The sequence below is a fragment of the Chionomys nivalis genome, chromosome 23 (assembly GCF_950005125.1).
Source record: "Chionomys nivalis chromosome 23, mChiNiv1.1, whole genome shotgun sequence".
Lineage (NCBI taxonomy): Eukaryota > Metazoa > Chordata > Mammalia > Rodentia > Cricetidae > Chionomys > Chionomys nivalis.
In genome coordinates this window covers 8,324,660-8,349,476 of record NC_080108.1, presented here as the reverse complement: position 1 = coordinate 8,349,476, position 24,817 = coordinate 8,324,660, and the positions used below count along the sequence as shown (strand labels likewise).

General features: G+C 41.5%; 1 protein-coding gene across 1 annotated transcript; it reads right to left on the bottom strand.

The window, feature by feature from the left end:
* Nucleotides 1-85: 85 nt before the first annotated feature.
* Nucleotides 86-15,597, bottom strand: Ccdc90b (coiled-coil domain containing 90B). The gene is made up of 9 exons (XM_057756543.1): nt 15,175-15,597; nt 10,740-10,859; nt 9,843-9,946; nt 8,245-8,346; nt 6,634-6,675; nt 6,482-6,553; nt 5,751-5,804; nt 3,802-3,916; nt 86-2,648 (listed from the first exon to the last, which is right to left on the bottom strand). The coding sequence occupies exons 1-9, from the start codon at nt 15,272-15,274 to the stop codon at nt 2,593-2,595; spliced, it is 765 nt and encodes a 254-aa protein (XP_057612526.1). The 5' UTR covers nt 15,275-15,597; the 3' UTR covers nt 86-2,592.
* Nucleotides 15,598-24,817: the final 9,220 nt, after the last annotated feature.

The following is a 24,817-nucleotide window of genomic DNA, read 5'->3' as shown; positions in this document are numbered from 1 at the left end:
AATCTGGGCAGCTGGGCTCTCTAGTGACTGTCTCAAGACGCACAAACATGCATACATGCACAGAACTCACCCGCCCATCCTGACAAAACGTTTTTATTCAAACGACTTTTACAAAGCATCTAGACTTGGAAGGAAATTTTACATAGTCAGTTTTTACCCAGAACAGCTTTACAACAACTACCAGCTGTCACTCAGCAGCTTGACATGACTGACAACCCACTCTCACAAAAAAGCCTGGGCTACACCTTTGCTAAGAAAGCGCCCTAAATACTCTCGTTCAGAATTCCATCTTCACTCTGTGCTGCAAGCTTTATGGGAATATAGCTAAGAGGCACTCAGCAGGACAAAGCACATGGCTTGTTTTCTCCTTTCCCCCATAATCCCTTGAGTTTAGAGACTTTGTTTTTTGTCGATGAAAAAGCAGCCGTGGTTCTGATGTAGTTCCTAAGCATTTCCATTCGATCCCTCTTTCTTCCTTTGGTGAGCCAGCGATTGCGCTTTGAACCTGGGGTCATCAGGATCGCAGAGATTAGCTCAGGCTAATCCAGTCTGTAAGCCAGTGTTAACAGCGCCATGGCTGGGGTGGGGTGAAGAGCAGCTGGAAGATGCTTGCCAGCACGCATGGACTCTAGGTCCACTATCCAGCACATCACACTGGCCATGATGTGCGAGGTTCAAGGTCATTCTTGGTTATGTAGCCCATCTGAGGCCAGCCAGGACTAAATGAGACCTCTTTCCAAGACACCGAGATACCTTTTATCTCCTGTATAGTTTGTGTCTTAAAAACTGGCAGGATTATTTTGAATTAAACTTGTTTTCTGTTTTAAAAGCTTCTGTCAAGGCATTATGAAATCTTGTGAAATGCTTAGCACTTTCAATCTGGATAGAGAACTACGATGTTAGAAAAATATAGAGTGGCTGGAGCACCTGAGCTTGCATGCACAGCAGCCTTGTAAACCTGAGCGCACAGTTTGTCTGTAATCCTAGCACTGGGGGCAGGGACAGATGGATTCCTACGGTTTGACAGTTTAGCAGAAATGGAAAATCCCAAGTTTGGGGGGTGAACAGGGGAGGGGGAGAGGGGAAGAAAGAGTGGAGGAGGAGAAAGGGAGAGAGGGAAGTGGGGGGAAGAAGGGAAGCGGAGGGAGGGGGAGATCCTGTTTCATGAAGAGTAAGATACAGAATGAATAAGGAAGATACTCACTGATGACGTGTGGCCTTCACAAACATACACATGTATTAACACATTTGTATACATGCATATACTTGTAGTAGCACACCTGCGTGCACACGCACACATACACACCCAAAATAACAACAAAAACCCCCCAAAAATGAAAAGTAAGAAAAATATAGAAGACTGGATGGATAACAACAAAAAGAAAGAAATAAAATTTGAATTTTCCTTTTTTCTTTTTTGGTTCAGGAAGTTAGGGTTCCAATCTCTAACTCTCTTTGAGATGGATATTCATATATCTACATATATGGTTATCTCTCTCTCTCTCTCTCTCTCTCTCTCTCTCTCTCTGAGATGTTTGCCAATTTAAATGGGTGATGGAGAAAGTCTGTTTCATGTAGTGAATCTGAGAGGTGAGAGGAAGCGCCGAGGAATGGAGGTGGCGGGCAAACATCTGATCAGCCGGTTTGCATTAAGGCTTAGGCTCAGTCCCTGGGAGCAGCAAACAAACAGAATTGTTGCGGACTATTCCTTTACACTGTGAAGAGGTGTCACTCTGATTGGTTAACACAGAGCTGAATGGCCATAAGCTGGACAGGAAGAAGGTAGGAGGGACTTCTGGGGTCAGAGAGGACTCGGAGAGGAAAACAGCAGGGTTGCCAGATGGAGAGGAAGCAGGGTGGGCAGTACAGAGTCAAGGTTAACCGAGCCACGTAAAAGAGTGTACATTCAAAGATAGGGCTTAATTTAAGTTCTAAGAACTAGTTAGGACAAGTGTAAGCTAAGGCCAAGCTTTCATCATTAATAATAAGTCTGTGTCATTTTTTGTGAGCTGGAGGCCCAAAGAAAAATCTGTCTACACAAAACACAAAAACCCACCCCCAAACTGCTGTACATATTTAAAAGTTAAAAAAGGCATATACATAAAAATCAGAGTATCTCTATATATTTCATATTAAATATAACACATTTGTAATAGGGTACACATTTTAAAATTTATTATTCACTACAAAAAACTCCACTTACATAGGAAGTTACTTAGAAAATCCAACCAACTTCACTGTAGTCTTTTATTTTATATAAAAAAACTAACTGCAAAAATCAGCAGGGACATAAAATCCAGTGAGTATGTAGAATATAGAATTGTTTTCAAGTATGTAATCTGATAACAAATCCTACTTCATTTGCAAAGCTGCAAAACTCAAATGTAAAAACTGTTTCTGTTGCTGTAGTTACCAAAAGGACAAAATGTTCTATCTCAAACCAGGCTTTGGGAGACAGCTCTTCAATACAATAATGTCATACAACACAAAAATAAAATACCAAAATACTGCTATTTAGTCCATAGGCACTTTGAAGAGTTTGTAGTAGTACACTCTAAGGAGTGATGGGCAGCAACAGCAGGGGTGTCAATTTTACTTCCAGAATCTATAAAACCCCAATGCTATTGCCAAGCAAGTGAACACCGAGGCTGTGAAAGAAAAGAAGCTATGTTACAAGTTATAGTATAATTAATTTCGGGTCGTAAAATAATAATTAAATAAACAGAAAGAAAGAAAATCAGATTTATAGCCCATGTTCTTTATTCCCTAGAAAACTAAACTAAGGATAAATGGCATTTGTAAAGCAAGATTTATATCAATAGCCTCCTGTATTTCAGAGAGTAAAAATAAAAATAATTTAAAAATATAGTTTCTCTTTTGCTACCACTAAGCTTATTAGATTTACCAAGTGTTATCTATAGCAACAAGGGTATAGCAGTATGTGTCCTCAGAAAGCATGCACATACATGGATGTGCAGACTAGCGCTGCTTTTCAGGACGAAGAATTGAAAGCAACGTTGTTGGGGAAATTATAACATTTTGATACAACAGAATATTATCTTTTGTAATAAAAAGATATGTGTTAATGTTAAAATATACTTAAGACATTTAGTTACATTTGAACACACAGTTAATTATAATGTGTAATTCCTTTTTATAAGTAGATATATAACTTGTATATAGCAGACAAGATGTAAACTGCAAATAGTAAATAAAGAAGGTGAGGGAATTTTCATTGCTCTTGAATTATATGGATAATTTAAATAAAAACACACTGCTTTTATGAAAAAGGAGAAAGACAAGTAATATGTAACCAGTACATTCTCCTATTACACGGGCCGTGAAATCTTAGGTCAGATTGAAGCTGTGGAGCTCAAAAGGAGACAATCTAATTTTGGGATGGTATCTGTGTGCTCAGTCGGTTTGGGGTAAGATGTTTCCGGACCCTCCACTCCTTTCTGCTGTGTTTTTTTAACAGCATGCATCTACTTCAGTGATCTTTCTAATGCCACTCAAACTATAAAATGACTTTTTTTCCACTGTGGAATTTATCCAATTAATTTTACCACTTTGTTCTTGGGTTTATTTTCTCAAGAGCCAGACACCCTTTTCTCTAACTGAATTGCCCAGTTGCCTGATAAACTTCAATCTTGAAACTGAAACCTTCTTCAAGCAAAGCAGGGTATCAATCAGTAAAGAGTATTTTGGCTCCTTTTTCTCTCCCCTGGAATGGTTATCTAGACACACAGGAACCAACAGACCCAAAAACTGTCAGCAGCAGTTCCTTTCTGACAGACTTACCTGCAAGATAACGAATGGTCTCAAGTTTGTTCGATTCCATCAGTGTTTTTAAGGAGGCAATTTCAGTATCAATTTTATTACTGGTCTCTGAAATAATACTTTTGGTTTGGGTATCCTATAGCAAATCGGAATAAAAAGAATTATATTTTTGTCCCTATGTAATATGAATAAAACATTTATATTTAAACCCTCAATTGTGTGCTAACTGTGCATCTAATAAAGTCTTAATAGTAAATGAATACTGCCAAGTAACAAAAAATTCCTCTAATTTCGTATCTGGAGGTAATTTCCTCGAATTATTCAATACTGGGCATGGCCTACTAAAAACCTCCTAAGATATTTGAGACATAAATATATATGATAAACTAAGAAGTAAATATTTTAGTCACACCTATCGTTTTATAGGTAAAGTTCTTGGAATATTTTTAATAATTTAAACATAAGGGCATATTTTAAATACATTTTGCCAAAAAAATCATCCAAGTTTATAATATGAACGGAGATGAATATACAAGGAACTGGCATACACCTGGTGGGTAACTTTGCAGTACAGGGAACAGCGCTCAGAAATTAGCTGAGAGAATTTGCTCATTTTCTTAGTTATCTATTTTTTCTGACTAACAAGTCCAAGAAAACGGATTCTTAAAAGAGCACAGGTGATCTTTCCTTCTCCCAAGTTCCGAGCAAGAGAACTTTTTAAGAAAAGGATGAGGCTAAATCAAAAAGCTAGAGTTTACTTATTGTTTAATTAATATATTCAGGATTACTGAGATGTAAACAGACCTCTAAGTACAGGGTTCAGAGCCTGAATTCTTTATTTGAGACAGGATATTGCATAGTAATCTAGCCTGGCTTCAAACTCATGGCAGTCCTGAGTTCTGGGATTACATACCACACCTGGGTTAGAATTTGAGTTCTTTTTAAAAAAAATTATTTGTATTTCATGTGCATTAGTGTTTTGCCTGTATATGTCTGTACGAGGGTGTCAGGTCCCCTGGAACTGGAGTTACAGACAGTTGTAAGCTGCCATGTGGGCACTTGGAATTGAGCTTGGGTTCTGGAAGAGAAGCCTGTGCTCTTAACTCCAGCTCCTACAATCTATGCTCTTTTCTCAACTCTATCAACTACTGGCTGTGTGATTTTAACCTTTTCATGTATCATTTTCCAAACTGTAAAGTAGAAATAATACTCATTATAGAGGCTGGCCTGAAGATTTAATGCGTAGCAGACACAAGTATATGTATAATGGTATCTGGTATATAATAAATAGTAAATATTTACTATGATTTAAAAATTTTAAAGATAATTGTTTATTTAAATCTAGACATTTACTTAAACAATAGTGAATTTCTTTTTATAAAAGTAGCTATTGTCTATATAAAAATAAGTTAAAATTTGAAAAGTATGTCATGAAAAAGTTAATTCTTTGGGAGGGGGGCATTATTTTCAGAACAGAGTTGCATTGTGTGGCTCTGGCAGACCTTGACTTGACTATGTAGAGATCAGGCTAGCCTTGAAGTCACAGAGATCCACCTGTTTCCCAAGTGTTGGGATTAAAAGCAGTGCTACCATGCCCAATCCTTACTTCAGTTTTTCAAAGTATTTGTTTTATTTTAGATTGTGTCTGTGTGGATATGTCATCCCCTGGAACAGGAAGTACAGGTGGTTGTGAGTGCTGGGAACCAAACTCTGGTCCCTGCGAGTATAGCATGCTGAGTGGCCTCTGTAGCCCTGGGAGGCTCCATTCTTACTCCAAGGGGGCAGCTCATGTAGCCCCGCTTCCTAGGGCAGCATCCCCAGAGGGCCGGCAGGCTGAAAGAGCTGGGATGAAACCAGATCCTACAGGCTCAGTATGTGAAGTCCAAGCTTACAAAGTGATGCACACGAAAGTGTCACACAAACAAGGAACATGACATAAGGGGACGGGAACTTCTGCATATTAACCTTACCTTTTTGGTAAATTCATTGGTTGCTTCCATAAGTTGCTTTTCTTGATCTGTGAACTAAAGGATATAGAGGCAGAAGGTTAAAAGAAAGAGGGGCAGCAAGATGTCGCAGTGGGGAGAGACACTTGCCACACAGGCCTGCAACCCAAGGGTCCTGGGAGCCCACAGGCGGGTGAAGGACAGACTGACTCTGTGACGTTATCCCTCACCTTCCATGTGTCACAACGACAACAGGAAAAGGTTATACATAATTTAAAAGGGAAATAAATAAAAAGTTCATTTAAAAGCACATTGTTGGAGGTGCTGGGAGGATGGCTCAGTCATCAAGAGTGCTTGCTGCTTTTCCTGAGGACTTCAGTTTGATCTCTGGCACCCACACAGTGCAGTTCACAGCAGTTATAACAGCAGCTCCAGGGGACCTGGCACTTGTGGCCTCCTAGGGTATCTGCGCTCACACAGACAGCCACATGTGGACACACAACATCCTCACATCTACGCATAACTAAAAAAAAAAAACTTAAAAAAAAAGCACATTACTGGGTGAGATGGTGGCTCAGTAGCTAAAGACACCTGCCACCAAGCCTGACAACCTGAGTTCTATCCCTAGGGTCCACATGGTGGAGGAGAAACCCAACCCCCATAAGTCAGTCTTCTGACCTTCACCAGTGTGCCCACACAAAGCACATACACAAAAACGGATAAGACGTAATTAACTTTTTAAAAAAGCACATTACCATGTCTGTCACTCTGCTCCTTTCCAGGTTGATGTCCAGCTTATTATCTGCTCTGATCCGACTGGTCTCATGCTTTAAAAAGAAATCAGATTTTTAACAATTATCTTGTTGTGGATATTTGTTATAAAATCAGTGGAATAAATTTCACTTACGGTCAGCTGCTGCTTAACTTGATCTAATTCAATTTTCATTTTCTAGGTGTAAAAGAGGTGACAATTAGCATCAATCCAAAAGTCCCGAGTGTTACTTTAAAAGTTTGAAAACTAATAAAAGGAATACATATTACATTTGTATTTTGCGGTCTGAGCTACCTCACTCGGGATTATTTTCTCTGGCTTGACCCATTTGCCTATAAATTTTATGATTTCCTTTTTTTTAAAATGCTGAGAATATTCCATTGTATAAATTTACCCCATTTCTGTCTATTTGTCTATTGATAAACATCTAGGCTGTTTTTAATTTCTAGCTATTATAAATAAAGCAGCAATAAACATGAAAAAAAGTTTGAAAACTTAGATTAGCAGAATTTGTATCTCTATGAATTTTTAATACAGAATTATGATTTAAAAAGCAAAGCACCAACAGACGACTGTAGTCATTAAATAAACATCAGGTAGAAAACATTTAGTCCTGGTATTAGATTCTACCTTTAAAATGATTTGCTTTTTTTAAAAAAAGATTTATTTTATGTGCATTGGTGTTTAGTGCATGCGCGCACATACACACACAAGCTGCCATGTGGCTACTGGGAATTGAACCTGGGTCCTCTGGAAGAACAGCCAGTGCTCTTAACCTCTCAGCCATTTCTCCAACACCATGATTTGTTTTCAATTCTAAAATATTTAAGCTAGGACTAGAGACGTGGCTCAGTGGTTAAGACTGCGCGCTCCTAGTTCAGAGGACTGAGTTTAAAGTTCCCAACACCGACGTCTGATAGGGGCCAGCTGCCTGTAACTCTGATACCCTCTTCTGACCTCTGTAGGTATCATAGGGTATGTCTCTCTCTACGTCCCCCTCCTCCTCCCTCCCAACCCTCTCCAAATTAATCTTAAACTTTGGCTAGTAAAGAACTCAATTTCTGACTTAACCACAAAGATACATTTGGGGGTCTACAGAGATAGCTAGTGGTAGCCTGGTTTCTAGCAATCAAGTCCAGTTGCTCACAACTGCCTGTTACTCCAACTCCACAGGATCTGATGCCCTATTCAGGCGCCTGCACCCATACACATACAACCACATACATATAAACAGAATTTAAAAATAATAAATATTTAAAATACATTTTTCTCATGGTGTCAAACAACAGCATTAAATAAAATGGAGAATATCATAGTACTTTCAGTTTAAAGAACAATACATGATAAGCTATACTAGAAAATTTATATTGGCGCTCAAATTTTTCTCCTTTTATATAAACAACTTACAATATGTATGCAAAAAATGGTTTACAGATAAAGATTAGCTAAGGTTAAACAGTGAATTTTGTTTTTCGTTTCTGTGACAGGATCTCACTTTGTAGCCCTAGCTGGCCTAGAATGTTCTATGTAGACCAGGCTGGCCTAAACCACAGGAGATCCCCCTGCCTCTGCCTCCTAAGTGCTGGAATTAAAGGTGTGCATCACCATGTCCAGTTTTAAACAGTGAAATTTTAATCTAAAAACTTGTAGTACATAATATTTTGGGGTCTTTCTATTTAATAAAGTAGCATAATTGTGAGATCAGCTACTTTTTTATCACTAGTAATAAGTTAAAAGTTCTATCACCTCATTCTCTGCTCTCAGATTCGCGAATTCACTCTTCTCTAGGATGACCATGTCTTTCCTGATGGAATCCAAGTGAGCCATTAGCTGCTGGACTGTTATTTCCTAGAACATAAAATGAAAACAATGCATGGGATGTCATGTATGGAATGGCGGCATCCTTCTATCTTTGAATTGCCTTATGAAACTGTAAAAGAGTTTGCCAACATGCAAACAGTGTAATTACTACACATGGAACCCACCTGTCTGAAGTAGCAAAGGAAAAACTAGGAAATTCAAGGAAAAAACTCTCACTTTCTCGCAGTGAAGAGCAGTACCTAGGTCTTTTCATGAAGAGAATCCTAAGAAAAGTGCTTACGTTCCTCAACAAATGGTGTTTCACGGATGTTTTAGGTTAACTTATGTGTTTTATGTTTATGAGTGCTCCGTATCCATGCAGGCCAGAGGTGGAAATCAGATCCCATTACAGATGGTTGTGAGCCACCATGTGGGAGCTGGGAATTGAACTCAGGTTCTCTGGAAGAACAGCCAGTGCTCTTAAATGCTGAGCCATCTCTCCAGCCCCTTGGTTCTGTTTTTTTAATATTTGTTGTTTTGATTTTGAGAAGTCCACCACATGAAAATACTAAGATATCAAACAGGAGTCAGAGGTGTGGTTTAAAGAAAACAGGCCACACATGTCCCTCTATCAGGACAGCATATTCAGTTTTGTTTAAATTTCCTGGACTCTCCTATATTTGACACTACAGAGAAAATATGAAAGAAAAGGTAACTCCTACGGGAAAAAATAATATGCATTTGCTTTATAAAGAACTTTAAATGTGATTTTTGGAGAAAAGGTCCTGTTCTACATAACTTTAAAAAATACTTAGAGAATACTTTATTAGTTTCTATAATAAACCCTGTACAAATGGGTAAAATTAAGTTTAACATTTTCAAATTACAATTAAAAAAAAACCCCAAAAACATTAACATATCCTGATCACTTGCTTAAAATGGTGTCAGATTGTTTTACTATCAAAAAGCTGGGTGACCACCTTCTGTGTGACAGGTGCAGATTGTGCCTTGTAGGTCGCCCACAATTCTGACTGCCACACAATATAAAAATATGGGCTGTATAATTCGGCCCCTATAAGCTAGTTCCAGATAGGCACCAAAACTACACAGAGAAACCCTGTCTGGAAAAACAAACAAACAAACAAACAAACAAACAAACAAACATTTCAACTTCATATTCACTCAAATTTAAACATTTTAGCCAGGTAATTTATAGTCTTTTCTAGCAACGTTAGTCCCTTCTAGCTTTTGAAGTCTGTGAAGATTAACCATGCATACATAAAAACAGTGAATGTGTCACACAGAAAGGTTTGCTCTTCTATTTTGGAGGATTTTCCAAGGGAAAAGGTGTTCCACCATCTCCTGACTGAAACACTACATTTATCTCGCTCAAGGGAAGATGGCCAGATTCCACACTTGGTACACCATACTCTTGTGAGGGACAGTCCAGTCCTGTTTCTAGACAGGCTGTGAAAGGCCTTTCCAATACTCCCTTTCCTCCTTCCCTGGAAACGACAGGAGCGATAAGACAAAGAACGTATTACCTGCTGGGCTTTAGTCACCATCTCCTTATAGATGGTGTCCAAGCTGACATTCGATAGCGTATTTAGGACCGACACAATCGTCTGCGCCTGCGTCTTGTCAAACCCTGTATACAAGGAAACCTACAATTTGAACATGTCATGACTAGCAGAAGAGATAGCTTACACCCTTTCAGCACCCCAACTGTTATACTTAAAGCAGTTACAGTGGAAATATGACAGGCGATGCTATCTTATCTAAGAGTGCTCTAGTTCCCAGCAGAGCTAGATCGACAACAAAATCCAGCATGTCTAGTCTCTTTTGATAGATTATGTAATTGGCAATATGTGGCATGACTTTCATTTGTACTTTGTGGATGGTGCGGCTAACACCTTCATGTACATTTTTAGTTAATTTTTGGTGTACTGTTTTACATGGCCTTTGCCTAGTTTTCTATAAAATTACTAATCTTTCTTTTGTTGATTCCTAAGAACTCATTACCATTTAGGCTTATCTAGAATTTCAGTAAGCAGATTTAATGGTTTCAAATACCATTCTGCAGTATTAATCAGTTGTTCACTTGTAATATATTACCATATCTGGAAATATTAAATCCTTCAAGTTTTTATTCTTCAACATTTATACTTCCATCCAGACTTTAGCATTAGCCTTTAAAAGCTTTTTCTTGTTGTTTTTTACTTCAATGAACTTATTTTGTGCATATAATATCATACAGTGCCTCTCGTCACAGTATGCCTTTTCGCGACATTGTGATTCTAAATGACTATAAAATACTGTGTGTGCAGTGGACACCTCTCTTTCAAAAAATCCCCCTTCACTGTTGGTAACGGTGCCACTGTCTTGACTTGGGAATTTATTATATGAGTGCTGCTTTCCTTTTTCGAGTACTCATTTCTCACCGTGAGTTTCCAAGTCCTGCACCAGCGCATGGGTATCAAAAGTTAATTTTCGTTGTTCTAGAGGAGTTATGTCCACTGGCCTCCTGTCATAACTTGCCTTAGTTACGGTTGTCAATAAACCTGAAAAGAGGAGACAGTGTCATCCTGTAAAATGTATAGTGGTATCACACTTAGGCTTCTAAAGAGCTCTCTTCACCTACATAAATACAGTTCTAGCTTCCTAATTAGGAGTCCTGTAATCTCACCCAGATTAACTGGCTCTTCTGTGGTATAGGACAATGGTCTATATGCTGTCAATTTTATTTTAAATAAATGCTGTTTGGCCAGTAGCCAGGCAAGAAGTATAGGCAGGACAACCAGACAGGAAATAGAGGCAGGCCAATGAGAACAGGAGAATTCTGGGAAGAAGGAAGTCCTAGTGTGCAGTTCTGACCCGGCCACAGAGCAAGCAAGATGTAACTGCCTCAGTGAAAAAGGTACCAAGTCACATGGCTAACACAGACAAGAATAATGGGCTAATATAAGTTATAAGAGTTAATAAGAAGCCTGAACTAATGGGCCAATCAGTTTATAGTTAATGTAGACCTCTGTGTGATTTCTTTGGGACTTAACGACTACAGGAACCAGGCAGGACAGAAAACTCAGTCAACACTTCTGAACCCTTTTCATCTCAAAAGTCTCTGATGTATTCTGTGCACAGCAAACATGTAACATGTTGAATTTTCTCCTTTCATCATTCAGAAGTGTTTTCAGAGTTGGTCTAGATCCTAACGTGACATATTCTAATTACCAAAAGTATCCCCACTTTCTGCGGTGCCTGCAAGTTTCTTAGTGCTGCAAAACTTTTCTATGTGTATGTTCTTATCTAACGTAACCTCTGTTCTCTTATGGACCCATATCACCTATTTCCTACGGTGTTCAGCTCAGATACAGTTAGCGTGTTGGCTGTTCTTTCTGACCTAGACTATGAGCCCTGTGCTGCTGTGGGCTGTACTTTTTGTTACTCAGTCTTTAGGACCGATAAGAACACTTGTGCAGCACTTTCCTCTGAGACTGGAACATTTCATCTTGTAGAGAAGCTCCTTAAACAGGAAGGTAAAATAACTCAAAATACCTTCAGGGAGTCCCTGAAACTGACCAGATTCACTAGGTGCCCCCTTCCTGCCAGGGTAAATGATATAAGCTGAGAGTCCCTCTGGAATGGAAGGAAGTTGTGTAGACGATTCTAGGAGAAGTCAAATTGCCAAGAAGGCTTGGACAAACAAAACTTTCTGAAAGAGGAGAAAAGCTCCAAAAATGATTCAGACCAGAACAGTTGCCCCAAAGAAGCAGAGACCAGCAGAGCTGCCTGGAGGAGGTTTAGACCAACCGAGGCACTGGGAAAGGACAATCTCCAACCTGTTGAGCTGCCTGAAGGCTGTGCAGTGTGCTCTAAGTCCCCAGCTTTGTCCACTGTCACCCAGGCTGGGGTGGGGGTGGGACAGCTGCTGATACAGTTGTCTTTGAGTCATTTCTGCTCCTATAAGCAAGCCCTCACCCGTCCTGTAAGTAACCGCAATAAAACTCATGGGTCACCAAGTTGGACTTTGGTATTATCTGTACTTTGGTCTGTCATGGGCTCTCTAACTGGGGTGAGTATATGTATGTGTTGTGTCTACCCAGGAAAAGTTCTGTCATACAGCACTTTGATACACAGGTGAGTCATGATCAATGAATCTGATTTTAAGTCCTGGAGCATTTACTGGTCAGTTCTGAAGTCTTTTGGTCCTGCTCCATTTAATTCCCAAAACTTCACTCAGACACAGATTAGTCTTTTTCTCTGTTACTGATTAATTTTATTATAAAGTATTTCCTCTGAAGATGAATTCTGCACATATAAAACTATTATGATACATTTAGATAATAACTGTCAATGTAATAGTCAAATACAAGGTATTATAGCAGATTACTTATATGCTGCCAAGGCAAGGTAGTATTATTCACTTCTTTAAATTAAAAACCAAACAAAACACTTATTAGAGTTGGATATGGTACCTCACGCTGGAAATGGTGATTCTAGCACAGAGACTGAGGCAGAAGGACCGTTCTGTAGCTATCCTGGGCTACATAATAGAACCAGATCAAACTAGACCAAACCATACCACGCTTAGGAAAAGCAAAGGAATTTGCTTAGGTTAAAGACCCCGTGGCAGGTAATAGGATTTCAATTTGGGTTCTTTTGACTACAAAGCTCACATTCCATCACCTTGTGTGGTCTGCCTCATTTATCCCAAGGTACTTATATATCTAGGTACTTAAATGACAGCCTCAATTTCAGGCATTACTTTATGCTAGTGATTTATAGGGCATATGCAATTTCTTCTTAAATATCTTTATAGTCAACAAATGTAGACTAAGCACTAGGTCTGTGCCAGACACAGGGCAATACACACTGAAGCCAGATATTCCTGCTGTCTTACTGATTTTATCGACTGGAAGGCAGGAAATAGGCATTATTAAGAAAAATGAAAGCTTCACATCTGAATTCTGTTTAACCAAAGAGATAATAAAAGCAGCAGCTGGAAAAGGTGGACACATGCTTTAAAAATAGACTAGCATAGTCAGCCTTCTTTTGGCTGAGTGCCATCTAGGAAAGGGGTAAAAAATGTGCTTTTGTGTGTCACACCCAAAGGAGAGAAATATAAAAATCAGACCTGTAGATTTCAGTAGCTGCTCTATCCAGCTACGTTAGGAGTAATGCTTGCTACCCCTAATTACCGCTTCCTCATTAGAAGTTCATTCCAGTTTAGAAAGAATTAGAAATACTGACATCACACTTTAATGTTTTCATGCTTACTACCAAATTCTTAAAATTCTCATTTTATTGATGGAGAAAAGTGATGCTGAGAGTCTAGTATGATATCTTAGATCCTAGGTCTCATGGGTAGTCAAACTGGTACAGTTCCTGATTTCAGTCAACAAATAATGTATAGTCATACAAACATTAGCTCCTTGGGATAGAGACCAAATAACATTGCCAACAACTCTCCGCAGGGCACAGCTAATCTCACGTCCTATTGCACTCTGGCTCCTGACTTTAACTCTACAAGCATGCCATCTGCTTGCTTTCCCTTCTTGGGGCCTTTGCCCAGTCTGTGTTCCGAAAACTCTTGTTTGATGTTCCTATTCACTCTTCAGAGCCGTGCACAAATGTCTGTTCTGGTGGGACCTGTGCAAGGATTCCGGAGGTGAGGTCTCTCCTAATGGGTTTAAAAGTACCTTGTAATGTTTTCTAACACCATTCACAATTTTCATATTACAAAACTATTGATTTGTAAGTTCCCCATTCAATCAGGCATTGGTCAGCTGCTGCAGTCAGGCTACAAAAACCCAGTCTTCAAAGTTGTCTCCATAAATAAAACTTTATTGGAACCATTATCTATGACTGCTTTCGTGCTTCAACAACAGAGAAGTTGTATTCAACCATATTAGCCACACAGCCTAAAGTATTTACTATTTGCCCCTTTTACAGAAAGTAAGCTAACCACGGAAGTAAACCTTGAGAGCAGGGGATGCATCTGTCCTTGGTCTCTATTGAGTTCCCAGTGCCTGACAATTTTAGGTGCCCTAAAGCTATGTGCTGGATGAAAGGGACCGTGTTTGCATGTTATGTGCGATGTGCGTCAGAGACTTGTTCACGTTGCCTCAGATTGGTGGGTGCTGCAGGGTACTTGATCACACTGTGAACCTCGAGATTGCAATATGTACTGGGAAAACCTGTCTCAAGTTGTGTGGCTCAGCCCTAGCACACACCTTTAATTCAAGAGCTTTCTGCTTGAATGTTGTAAACAGGATTAAAGTTAGTCAGTCGTAGGTCAAGAGGTGGAGCAAGCAACCCGCAGACAGGAAGTGAACAGAGGATTATTAAGGAAAAGAAAAGAGAATACAAGTGAGTCAGGATGATGGATAGAGAGATGCACAGGAAATAGAAGGGAGGGACCACGGAGTTTGAGGAGGTTTTGTTTGAGGAGGTAGGAGAGAGAAGGCTTCTGGGACATCAGAGGAGGAGGAAGGCCATCTCTGCCTCTCTGAACTAACAGGCTTTCACCCCAGCATTGACTCCTGAGTCTTTACTGGTAAAATCGACAGATGGAGATTTTGTTAAAAACAACAGCTGGGCTCAGATGATTCCATTTCAGCCTTGTGTACTTCTGCTCTGGACTTTTGAGGTTGTGTTGTTTTGTGATGTGATTTCAAAATATATCCACCGGGGAAGAGAGACATTTGATCCTTTGTGGGAATAAAGATTATCTGGAAATAACACGAGAGTTACAGAAAATCTTAAAGAAGTAAACCAGATAAACCCTGTGGGCGGGGCCCGACAGGGGGCGTGTCCTCTCGAGTACGCCCACCCCGCCCCGCCCGAATCGTTTCTCTGAGCGATTCCTTCTCTCACCTCTCCGCAGGGCGGGCGACAGACGCCCGCGGGGCGTTGAAGTCCAGCCGCCTCGACTGCCGTCAGGGCGTAGGAGCCGCCAAAGCCAGCGGCTCCTCATATTCCCGGAGATCCGCGTCAGCAAGCGGAAACGGAATACAGATGAATCTCGCAGAGGCTTTCTGACAATGTAGTTCTCTCACCATAAGAATGCTGGGAAATATAGTTTCCGTTCTGTTAATAAAAACATCTGTTTGCGGGGTCTCCAACGTGAGTCTGAGCCTCGTCACAGTCACACTTCACGAACGACTCAGAGCGTACCCCTTTAGCCTGTCGCCCCCTCCACAACCCTCTCCGGGCACCCATTTGCCGGCGTTGAGCTCCAATCCCTAGCAAACTCTCCGGAGACTGTGTAGCCGCAGAGCATCCTGGGATTTGCAGTCCTCGCTCCTCAGCCTTGGAGGGCCGGACCGCGTTGTAACCTCCTCCTGGAGACTTGTGCAAGTCCATCCCACAACACCGATTTGCAGTTTCCCGTCCTTCTACTTGGCCCTCTGGTGCCTTGGAGGACCAACTGTTTTCGGCCCTTTCTTCAAGGGAAAGGAAAATTCTCCTCTTACTGGGTCGGTAGGTTCACGATTGACGCCTCTTCCACTTCAATTACCATAGCAATGGCTCCACTTGGTAAAAATCTTGAAAATAACATTATCAGCGGCTTCCTTAGATTTCAACTTTGTGAGAATCAGCTACCTCCCGGTTACCATTCCAAGCACTGAGGTTCATTAAAAACAAACCTTGTTTTCCATCAGCAAGCGCTTCAGTAGACTCCATATAGAAAACAAACGGTTCTGTCGGCGGTTATAGGGAACAGAGGTAGGAGGCACATCTGCCGGCTGCTGCACAGTATCACACCCCTAATACTCGAGGGACTCAAGGTAGACTTTAAATTTTAATTTTTCAATTTCATTCTCAGAAATATGCGAATGCCAGCTAGGTTAAGGATCAATATTGCGAAGAACATAAAATTAAATCAGTTCCAAATTCTCATTGTACAGGAATTTTTTGCTAGGCTGCGTGGGGGTTACAAGGGTTTCCGCTCCTTCAGAGGGTGTAATGGAGAGACTAGAGCAGAAGAATGGAGAAAATAGACTTCCATAGAAAAGAGTAATATATTAGCATCGTGAGCGTTTGAACAACAGCTTCTCTCGCCCCGCCCAGAGTGAGATATTGGCAGTATCTGCAATAGCCAAGCTATGGAAGAAACCCAGGAGTCCATCAACAACAAGAATGTATCATATGCACATGTAGTTTTATTCAGCCACCAAGAAAATCAAACTCATGACATCTGTGGGAAAATAAGATAGCAGCATAATAAACAAAGTGAGCCAGACCCACAAACACAAAAAACCCATGCTTTTCCTTATATATGCAATCTAGGGGGTGTGTATATGTATGGCACAAAATTGAAGGGGAGGACTATTTGGAAAGCGCAAGGGGAGAGGAAAAGGAACAGTTATTGGGGGGTGGGTAAAGAAGCACAAAGTACTTGATCCTCTTGAATAAGAAGGCTATTATTTTATTCACCCCTTGTACAGTGAATATACACAATGACTTAGAAAAGAAAGACGAGATAGGATTTAGACTTGTTTTTTAAGAATTTTTATTAAGTAGAGATTGTAGGGCACGGGGTCCCGGGGAGAATGCCGGAGTGAGCAAGCACACTTTATTAATCTCGCCTCTTACTTGTGGCCTTTGTGTTTGATACTTTCTCAACCTGGAGAACGTTCTCTGGTGAATTACACGACTGTCTTCATGTTCTTCAGATCCCAGCTGAACTGCCACCTCGCAAACTATCGCCACACACACACCATGTGCATATTTGGTGCTTTGGTTAAGAACCCAACCTTTTCATGAGCTTATCTATGTCCTTCACAGTGGTGACGGCCACAGTTATTGCTCTGTTCCCTAGCACTTGGCTTAGTGCCTGGCTCATAGCGAGCCTTGATAAATAGATGCTAAATGAACGTGTGAGTGTTCAAAAATAGTCATAATTTGGTAAGGAAACCTTTAGATGGGAGCAAAGGAATACGTGGATCTTGGGTAGAATAAGGACAAATCAAGGTACAAATTGACTAAAAATGAGTAAAGAATTGGAGTTTTATCCAGTGGACTTAAAAGACATTTTTTTATGTTTTCAAGCCAGATTAATTTCAAGTCCATTTAAGTTCCTTTCCAGGAAGGAACTACTTGCCATTCTCCAGTTCAGGCAAATGGCTCTTTTCTCGTGTCCTGGTGTGGGGCAGCTTGGGTATGAGCGCTGCAGCTCCTGGGAAGTAACCAGTTGGTCCATTACTCAAAGGCCGGCGAGCGAGCCGGAGTAGTGAGTCCCCGTTTCTCATCATGGAGACAACTTTTATTATTTGCTATTCGTATGCACCCCAGATTTAGATAAGCATTACTGTTTGCCAGCCACTGTTTGCCGTTACTTCTTTTCCAGTTTGCAAGTAATTTGTGCTAAATTACCTAATTGGGCGAGTGGGAGGAAAGGAGCGCTGGCTCAGCCTCAAAGTGATAAATCCCTAGCAGAAGGCAAAGAGACTTGCCGGTTTCTTCGGTGGGCTTCTGGTTTCATCTCTAGTGAGGATACGACATCTTTAAGCATGTTTAATGCCCACACTCTCTCAAAGACCCAGACGTCTGAGGACCAGCGCTAAGGCTGGCATAATTGGCCGGGGTGACCAGAAGCTCCAGGCACTGGAAGTGCAGTTTGGGTGACGGAGACGAAAGAGAATGCACCACGGTGCACGCACACAGCCGCTCCTTTTCTCTACCCTAGCCGATTCCAGTGCATTTAAAAAGAGGTCAATGAAGTAGCTTTGGCTCCGGATTTAATTTTCTACCTTAGCGTACTTGTTCGCTCATGACACTAGGGGGCGTATGAGAGCCAGGACAGAGGACAGTCCTTTGTTCTTTCTGAAGCCTGTTTTAACAGACTTTTGTGTAATTCCGGAGACAGATGAGCCCACTGTCACCAAAGCTTGGGGGAACTATGATAACGTCACATTGCTTTCTTTCATGCCTTAAATGTGGCAGCCTCTCCTTACCTTTTGCAAATCAGGGGACTTTTTTTTCCTGAGTGTATCAGGAAGTCAACAATGACTCTCAGTTAGGAGTCTGCCAGTTACAGTAAATCAGAATAAAATAACAATGAAATAAAATTAAAACAAAATAACAAAAAAGAGACATTCCAAGAATTGTATACTTTACAGTGGTATATCATCTCCTGGTGTCTCTTACGAATTATTCATTCATTCTTTCAAAAAGGTCATGGCTTAGGGTGCTAAGTGCTGTGATAGCCAATGGAAAGACATACACAGAGAACAGTACTGGCCTCAGGTTGGTTGTGAGTTTAAGAACTGCCAGACTGAAGGGGAGCATGGCGGCCAAAAACACACAGGAGAGGTGCCTACTACTGGGCATGAAGCTCTGAGGAGATTCCTTTGGAAGAACAGGTAAAAGGCAGAGGCGAACTTGGCAGATGGTAGTGTAGGCAATGGCGTGTGTAGAAGGCCATGGTGTGTGCGTAAATTGGGGCATCCGTGTGAGAAAGCCTTAGTCATTCAGACGCGGGACAAAGGCTGTAGCCGTAAATTGAGCATAGGTTTAGAAGATGAGGTCAGGAAACGTGGGCCTGACCCTCAGTGAGTAAGACGCACCCTGGGCCAGATGACAGTGACGCACACCTTTAATTCCAGCACCTGGGAGGCAAAGCCAGGCAAATCTTTGAGTTCAAGGCCAGCCTGGTCTACAGGTCAAGTTCCAGGACAGCCAGGACTACAAAGAAACTTGTCTTAAGACAACCTGCCCTTCTCCAAACAATAAAGGAAGCACCATTGGAAACGTGGGGCGTGGCACTGAGAAAGCCTTTGGACAGTCTTCATACCTGGGCTTCTCTGTTAGCATTCAGGGCTTACTTTTTTCAGCAAGGTTCCCTGCTGTACACACTGACTTTAGAAGCCGTAGTGATTCCTCCTTTTCTGGACAAGGATAAACTCTTCCTTTGTAGAGACTGAGCTCCAGTTCAGGAAGGATCACATACTCATTGTACGGCTTGGTTGCCTCAGACGATTAGTGGGATTTAGTTTCTACAGCTACTGCTTCTATCAAGTTCCAGCCCTGTAGCATACTTTTCTTTAGGCAGGGAGACTTATTATTAATTATGAAAGCTTGACCTTAGCTCAGGCTTCCTCCTAACTAGCTCTCATAACAAATTAACCCATATTTTTAAAATCTACATTCTGTCACATGACTTGTTACATCATCTCTCCGCACTACCCATCCTTCTTCCTCTCTGTCTGTCTGGCCACTCTGTCTTACTTCTTCCCAGAGTCTTCTCTGTCCCTGGAATTTCCACCTAACCTCTTCCTGCCTAGCTAATGGTTACTCAGTTCTTTATTAAACCAATCAGAAGGTGCCTTGGCAAAGACACATATCTCTGCCAACTGAAACCTCTTATCTATTAAGTAAGTTTCTCCTTTTCCAACCTCTGGCTAAGCCAATCTGTATTCTGTCCCTAGGAATTGATCTATTCTGTTTATACCATATAAGGGGAACTACTGATAGGTGACATTTTTGGCATACCTTTTTCATTTTGCAAAAATGTTTCGAGTGTTGATCTGTGCTTCAGCATGTATCAGTATTTCATGCTAAATATTCTTTTGCATGCATATTCTATTATATGTTTTCCTATTCATTTATTGATGAATGCCTGCTAGATTTTCATTTTGGCTGTCATATAGTGCCTGATATGAATATACATGTGCACACTCTCCTTTATCTTTCTTCAGTCTTTTGGGTACATGTCCACTTAAGAGTGTAATCATGGGGTTATGGGATAATTCTGTTCAACTTTTTGAGGAAAGATCCAGCTCTCTTTGCTGTTGCTATTGGGGATATATGGATATTAGATAATGAAAAAAACCCAATCCTTTATTGGGTAATTTATTTTTAGTTTTGGTGTACGTATGTGTGCGTGTGCTTCATGTGCCATGATGTATGTTGTCAGAGGATCCACGGGATCCAGGATGAAACTCAGGTCAGAGGGGCACAGCAAGGGCTTTTCCCTGCTGAGTTGTCTCACTGGCCCCGAACTAGCCTCTTCTTAGCCGCATAGTTTGTACGGTTTTAGCTTTATTTTGCAAACTTTAAAACCTGACTCACCAATCACAGTTACTTCACTAATTATAGTTACCCCACCTATTATAGTTACCTCTCTAGCTCTGGTTACCTCACTGGGACAAATATTGACATGGGGATTTAACGGAATAGAAGCTGGGAACTCTTGGAATATGGATTCTTATCTCCAGGACAGCAATGCTTAGTAGCCAGGATTTCTCCCACTCTATAGATGCATAAACTGTGTTTCCCAGTGTGTGCTGCAGCTGAGCTGCCGGGAAGCCTGGAGGAAAGACATGGAAAAACTCAAGCTTCCTTATACAGCAATGGTTCCTGGAGGAATTGTGGTATTTAGGGTCTGAGACAGGAGTCCCTGCACTTGGGCACACTGGTAGTCCCTCAAAATAACACAGGGGTGGTTAGAAGGAAAATGCCATTCTTGTCTCCGGACAAGTAACTTCATAGACTAGGTGAGGATGATGTTTCAAGTAGGAGTCAAGCGGTACTCTCAGTCTCCATCACTGGGAGACAGGCAAATGGCATTCAGTGGTGAGTGATGAGGGGCCAAGGATGTAACTTTACCATTTAAACAGGCAACATTATTCTCTCTCTCTCTCTCTCTCTCTCTCTCTCTCTCTCTCTCTCTCTCTCCTCCCTTCCCCTTTTTCCTTCCTTCCCTCCCTCCCTCCCTCCCTCCCTCCCTCCCTCCCTCCCTCCCTTCCTTCCTTCGACAGGGTTGCTTCTTTTAGCCTTAGCAGTTGTGGAACTTGATAGGTAGACTAGGCTGGCTTCGAACTCACAGAGGTCTACCTGGTTCAGCCTCCCAAATGCTTGGATTAAAGGTGTGCACCACCGCTCAGGGCCTTCCAAAGATTCTTAAAGCTAGAAAGAACTGAGAAGGAAGCTAGTCCCCCAGTGCTGACAAAATTCCTCTCAACAGTTATTGAAATTATTTTTAGCCTTATCCAGATTCTTAGTTTATTTTTTAGTTTTGGGTTCTCATTTTCCAGGTCAACGCTCAGTGGCAGGTTGCCTTCTAGATAAAATATGCAAACAGGTGTAAGAATAGAAAATTTAGTAACAGCGGAGTTTAAAAATGTTAATGAAATCAGGACACAAAAGAATCATAGGAGTTTGGTTCTCTCAGAAGTTTAGTCTGTGTGTCAAATATGCGAGGCTGTGGAAAAATATGACTCTGAAGGACATTACAGGGAGAGTTCTCTTCATAGGAAGAGGAACAGTGAGGCTACGCCTTACATCACAAGGGGAGGTTGTAAGAGATTCCTTTATAATAAAGGGATATATAGTGCCCCTCCTTCATTTGTTTTGCCTAACTGGAGATTCTGAAGTGTTTCTGGGTTGACAGTTGAGTCCATAAACGAAGAGAGAGCTCCTCTCTTCCTTCGGATGGAGGCGAGCACCAGGCTGATGCAGGCTGCGATGAAGCGGCTTCCCGAATGATGCAGCAGCTCCGTAGGCCATGACCAATAGTAAGCACCTGCCTGCCAGCCTCAAGCCATTGCAGGTGCTGTGAGAACGAGAGAACAGGAATTTGAGAAAAAGAAAGAAGCATGGTCTTGTGATGTAGAGTGGGTTGACCTCACGCCCCTCCTGCTTAATCTAAGTGTTGGGATTACAGGTATGTGCCTCCATGCCCAAGGTATCATGGGACATTTATGGAAGAGACATGTAACCAGAAGGAAAACAGCTGTGTAGTAAGCTCAGCTCCGGAGCCCGGGGGGAACTTAAAAGATAAGACATGACTTTGAGGACGAGAGAGATTTATTAGTAGGACAGAGTTGAAATATGGAGACCCGGAGAATCCAGTGCCTTAGGAGACAGGCTTTCTTACACCACTAAAGTTGACCTTTCCCTGTCTCTTTGTGTTTGGATCAGTTTAGATCCCAGGAGCATTCCTTAGCTGGAACTTTTATAGGTAATTTTATGTATGTACATGTTTTACCTGTATGCATACATGTATATATCTGTACCACAAGCATGTCTGGTGCCCCTGAAGGTCAAAGAGGAGGTTGGATCTCCTGGAGCTGATGATATGAATGGTGAGTGCTGGGAACTGACCTGGGTCCTCTGTAGGTCCTCTGCAAGAGTAACAGCTGCTCTTATCCCCTGAGCCATCTCTTCAGCCCCTCACCTGGGGTTTTAAAAGCAACTTTTGATGAAGAGACTCCTTGCAAAAGTGTGGGCAAAGACACTGGCAATACCTGCAAGCAATTATCACTGCTGGGCCCATGGTGATCTTAGAGCCTGGATGAAAGTTGGAGCTATTATAAGGGCTACCTGAGGACAACCGTAACTGTAGCGGAAGGGCGATATTACCAAAAGGAGTATAGGAGGAGAGATGGGGGCCATGAGAGAATAAATACCACGGCTTCTCTCTTCCATCTCCAACCTCCTGCCAGTTGTCCTATTGGCTGGCTGTGAACCTCGGCAGAAGCCAGAGAGTAAGGGACCCTAGTGGTGCACCCACGTATGAAATCAGGGCAGAGAAGACTACAGACCAAATCAGGGATGAAGGTGACAGCAAGTGACGACTCACCAGTATGACATCCCCTACTTTTCTCCAATTGTTCTCTGATAGAGTTCCAGAGAGAAAATCAGACTGACTCAGTTAACTACTCTTGTTCCACTCTGTGGTTTGCAGGTTTCTGGCCAGCTTCTGGATTGCCTACTCACATGCTTTCAAGCAGTTCTGGAAAGAAGGATGGGGTCTCAGGGTCTGGCCTCTTCCCCATTGCTGGTGGAATGCAAGCTGGTACAACCCCTTTGGATATCTGTATGGCAATTTCTCAGAAAATTAGGAAACAACCTTCCTCAAGACCCAGCAATACCACTTTTGGGTATATATCCAAAGGATGCTCAATCGTGCCACAGGGACATGTGCTCAACTATGTTCATAGCAGCAGTGAGTGTTTGTCATAGCCAGAACCTGGAAACAATCTAAATGCCCCTTGCCTGAAGAACGGATAAGGAAAATACGGTACATTTACACAATGGAGTACTACACAGCAGAAAAAAACAACATCTTGAATTTTGCAGAAAAATGGATGGAGCTAGAAAACATCATTTTGAGTGAGGTAACCCAGACACAGAAAGACAATTATTATATATACTCACTCATAAGTAGTTTTTAGACATAAAGCAAAAAAAAAAAAAAAAACCAGCCTACAAACCACAAGCCCAGAGAACCTAGACAACAAAATGAGTACCTTAAGAGAAACAGACGTGAATCTAATCTACATGGGAAGTAGTAAAATACAAGAGCTCCTGAGTAAAATTTGGAGCGTGGGGACCATGGGAGAGGGTTGAAAGGGAGGAAAAAAGGGAGGGGAGCAGAGAAAAATGTATAGCTCAATAATATCAATAAAAAAAGATATGGAAAGTTCCCCAAATTGATCCTACAGAACTCTATCAACTTATGAGGAAGAAATCCTTTTATCCCACTTGCTCAATCAAACATAAATGATGTCCAAGGAATGAAAAGGATCACAGGCCTGCTAGGAATCTGAGAGTCTGTATTAGTTGATTTTCTCGTATTGGGATAAAATACCACGACCAATGCAACTTACGGAAGAAAGAGTTTATCCGGGCTTATAGGACTGTTGAGGACTACAGTCAGTGTTGGTGAGGAAGCATGGCGGCAGGCATTGGCAGCTGAAGCAGCAAGCTGAGAGCTCACATTGTGACCTCAACCATGAAGCAGAGTGAACTGGCAGCGGCAGAGAATGTTTTACTTTCAAAGCCCACCCCCAGTGATATACTTCCTCCAAGGCCACATCTCTTAAAATGCTCCATACAGTGCCACCAGCTGGGGACCAAATATTCAACGCCAAAGGATATGAGAAACTTTTCTCACTCAAACCGCCACAGAGCCCATGACCTGTTCCACAGGAAAAATACATATACAGCTGCCCTAGAGAAGTTCAGTGAGTTTGTGAATGCCTGGTTAAAATTTTCTCCTTGCCTGGAAAACAAAAACAAAAAAACAAAAACAACAACAACAAAACAAATATGTTGGGTCTTCAAACCAAATTTAGTCAGGAAAAGAATGGAGTTGTATGTGTTTGGAACCCTTCCCTACCCTTTTCTCCATCTTGTCCTCCCCATACTTCCTGACGCTGATGGGTTTGTGTGCCGTTCTTGTTCTCAGCTGACCTCCAGCTCATCCGCATGCAGACACTGACTGATAAGCAGAACGTCCCTATGAATAGCACAAGACGTGATCTATCCTAAGCTTTCTGGGGGAGAATATGGGACTGTGGTTCAACCTTACTACTCACAAACTTTTTGACTATGGAAAAATCATTTCGCCTTTCTCATTAAGCACAGCTCTTGTTCTGCTGCCTCCTGAGATGGTTGGAAGCCTCGGTAGGATGTGGCTATGCTTTGAGAAGTGTTGAATGCAATATGAAAGCAAGAGCCTGTAATTATTCCCTGTGCTCTCTGTTGCTTAGAGACGGGACCTGGGTGA

Coding starts and splice junctions, on each gene's coding strand:
- Ccdc90b (XM_057756543.1), bottom strand. CDS start 15,274: ATGAGGAGCCGCTGGCTTTGGCGGCTCCTACGCCCTGACGGCAGTCGA. Junction 10,860..15,174: donor GTCGCCCGCCCTGCGGAGAG/GTGAGAGAAGGA, acceptor TCCTCTTTTCAG/GTTTATTGACAACCGTAACT. Junction 6,676..8,244: donor ATCTGAGAGCAGAGAATGAG/GTGATAGAACTT, acceptor TTTTACACCTAG/AAAATGAAAATTGAATTAGA.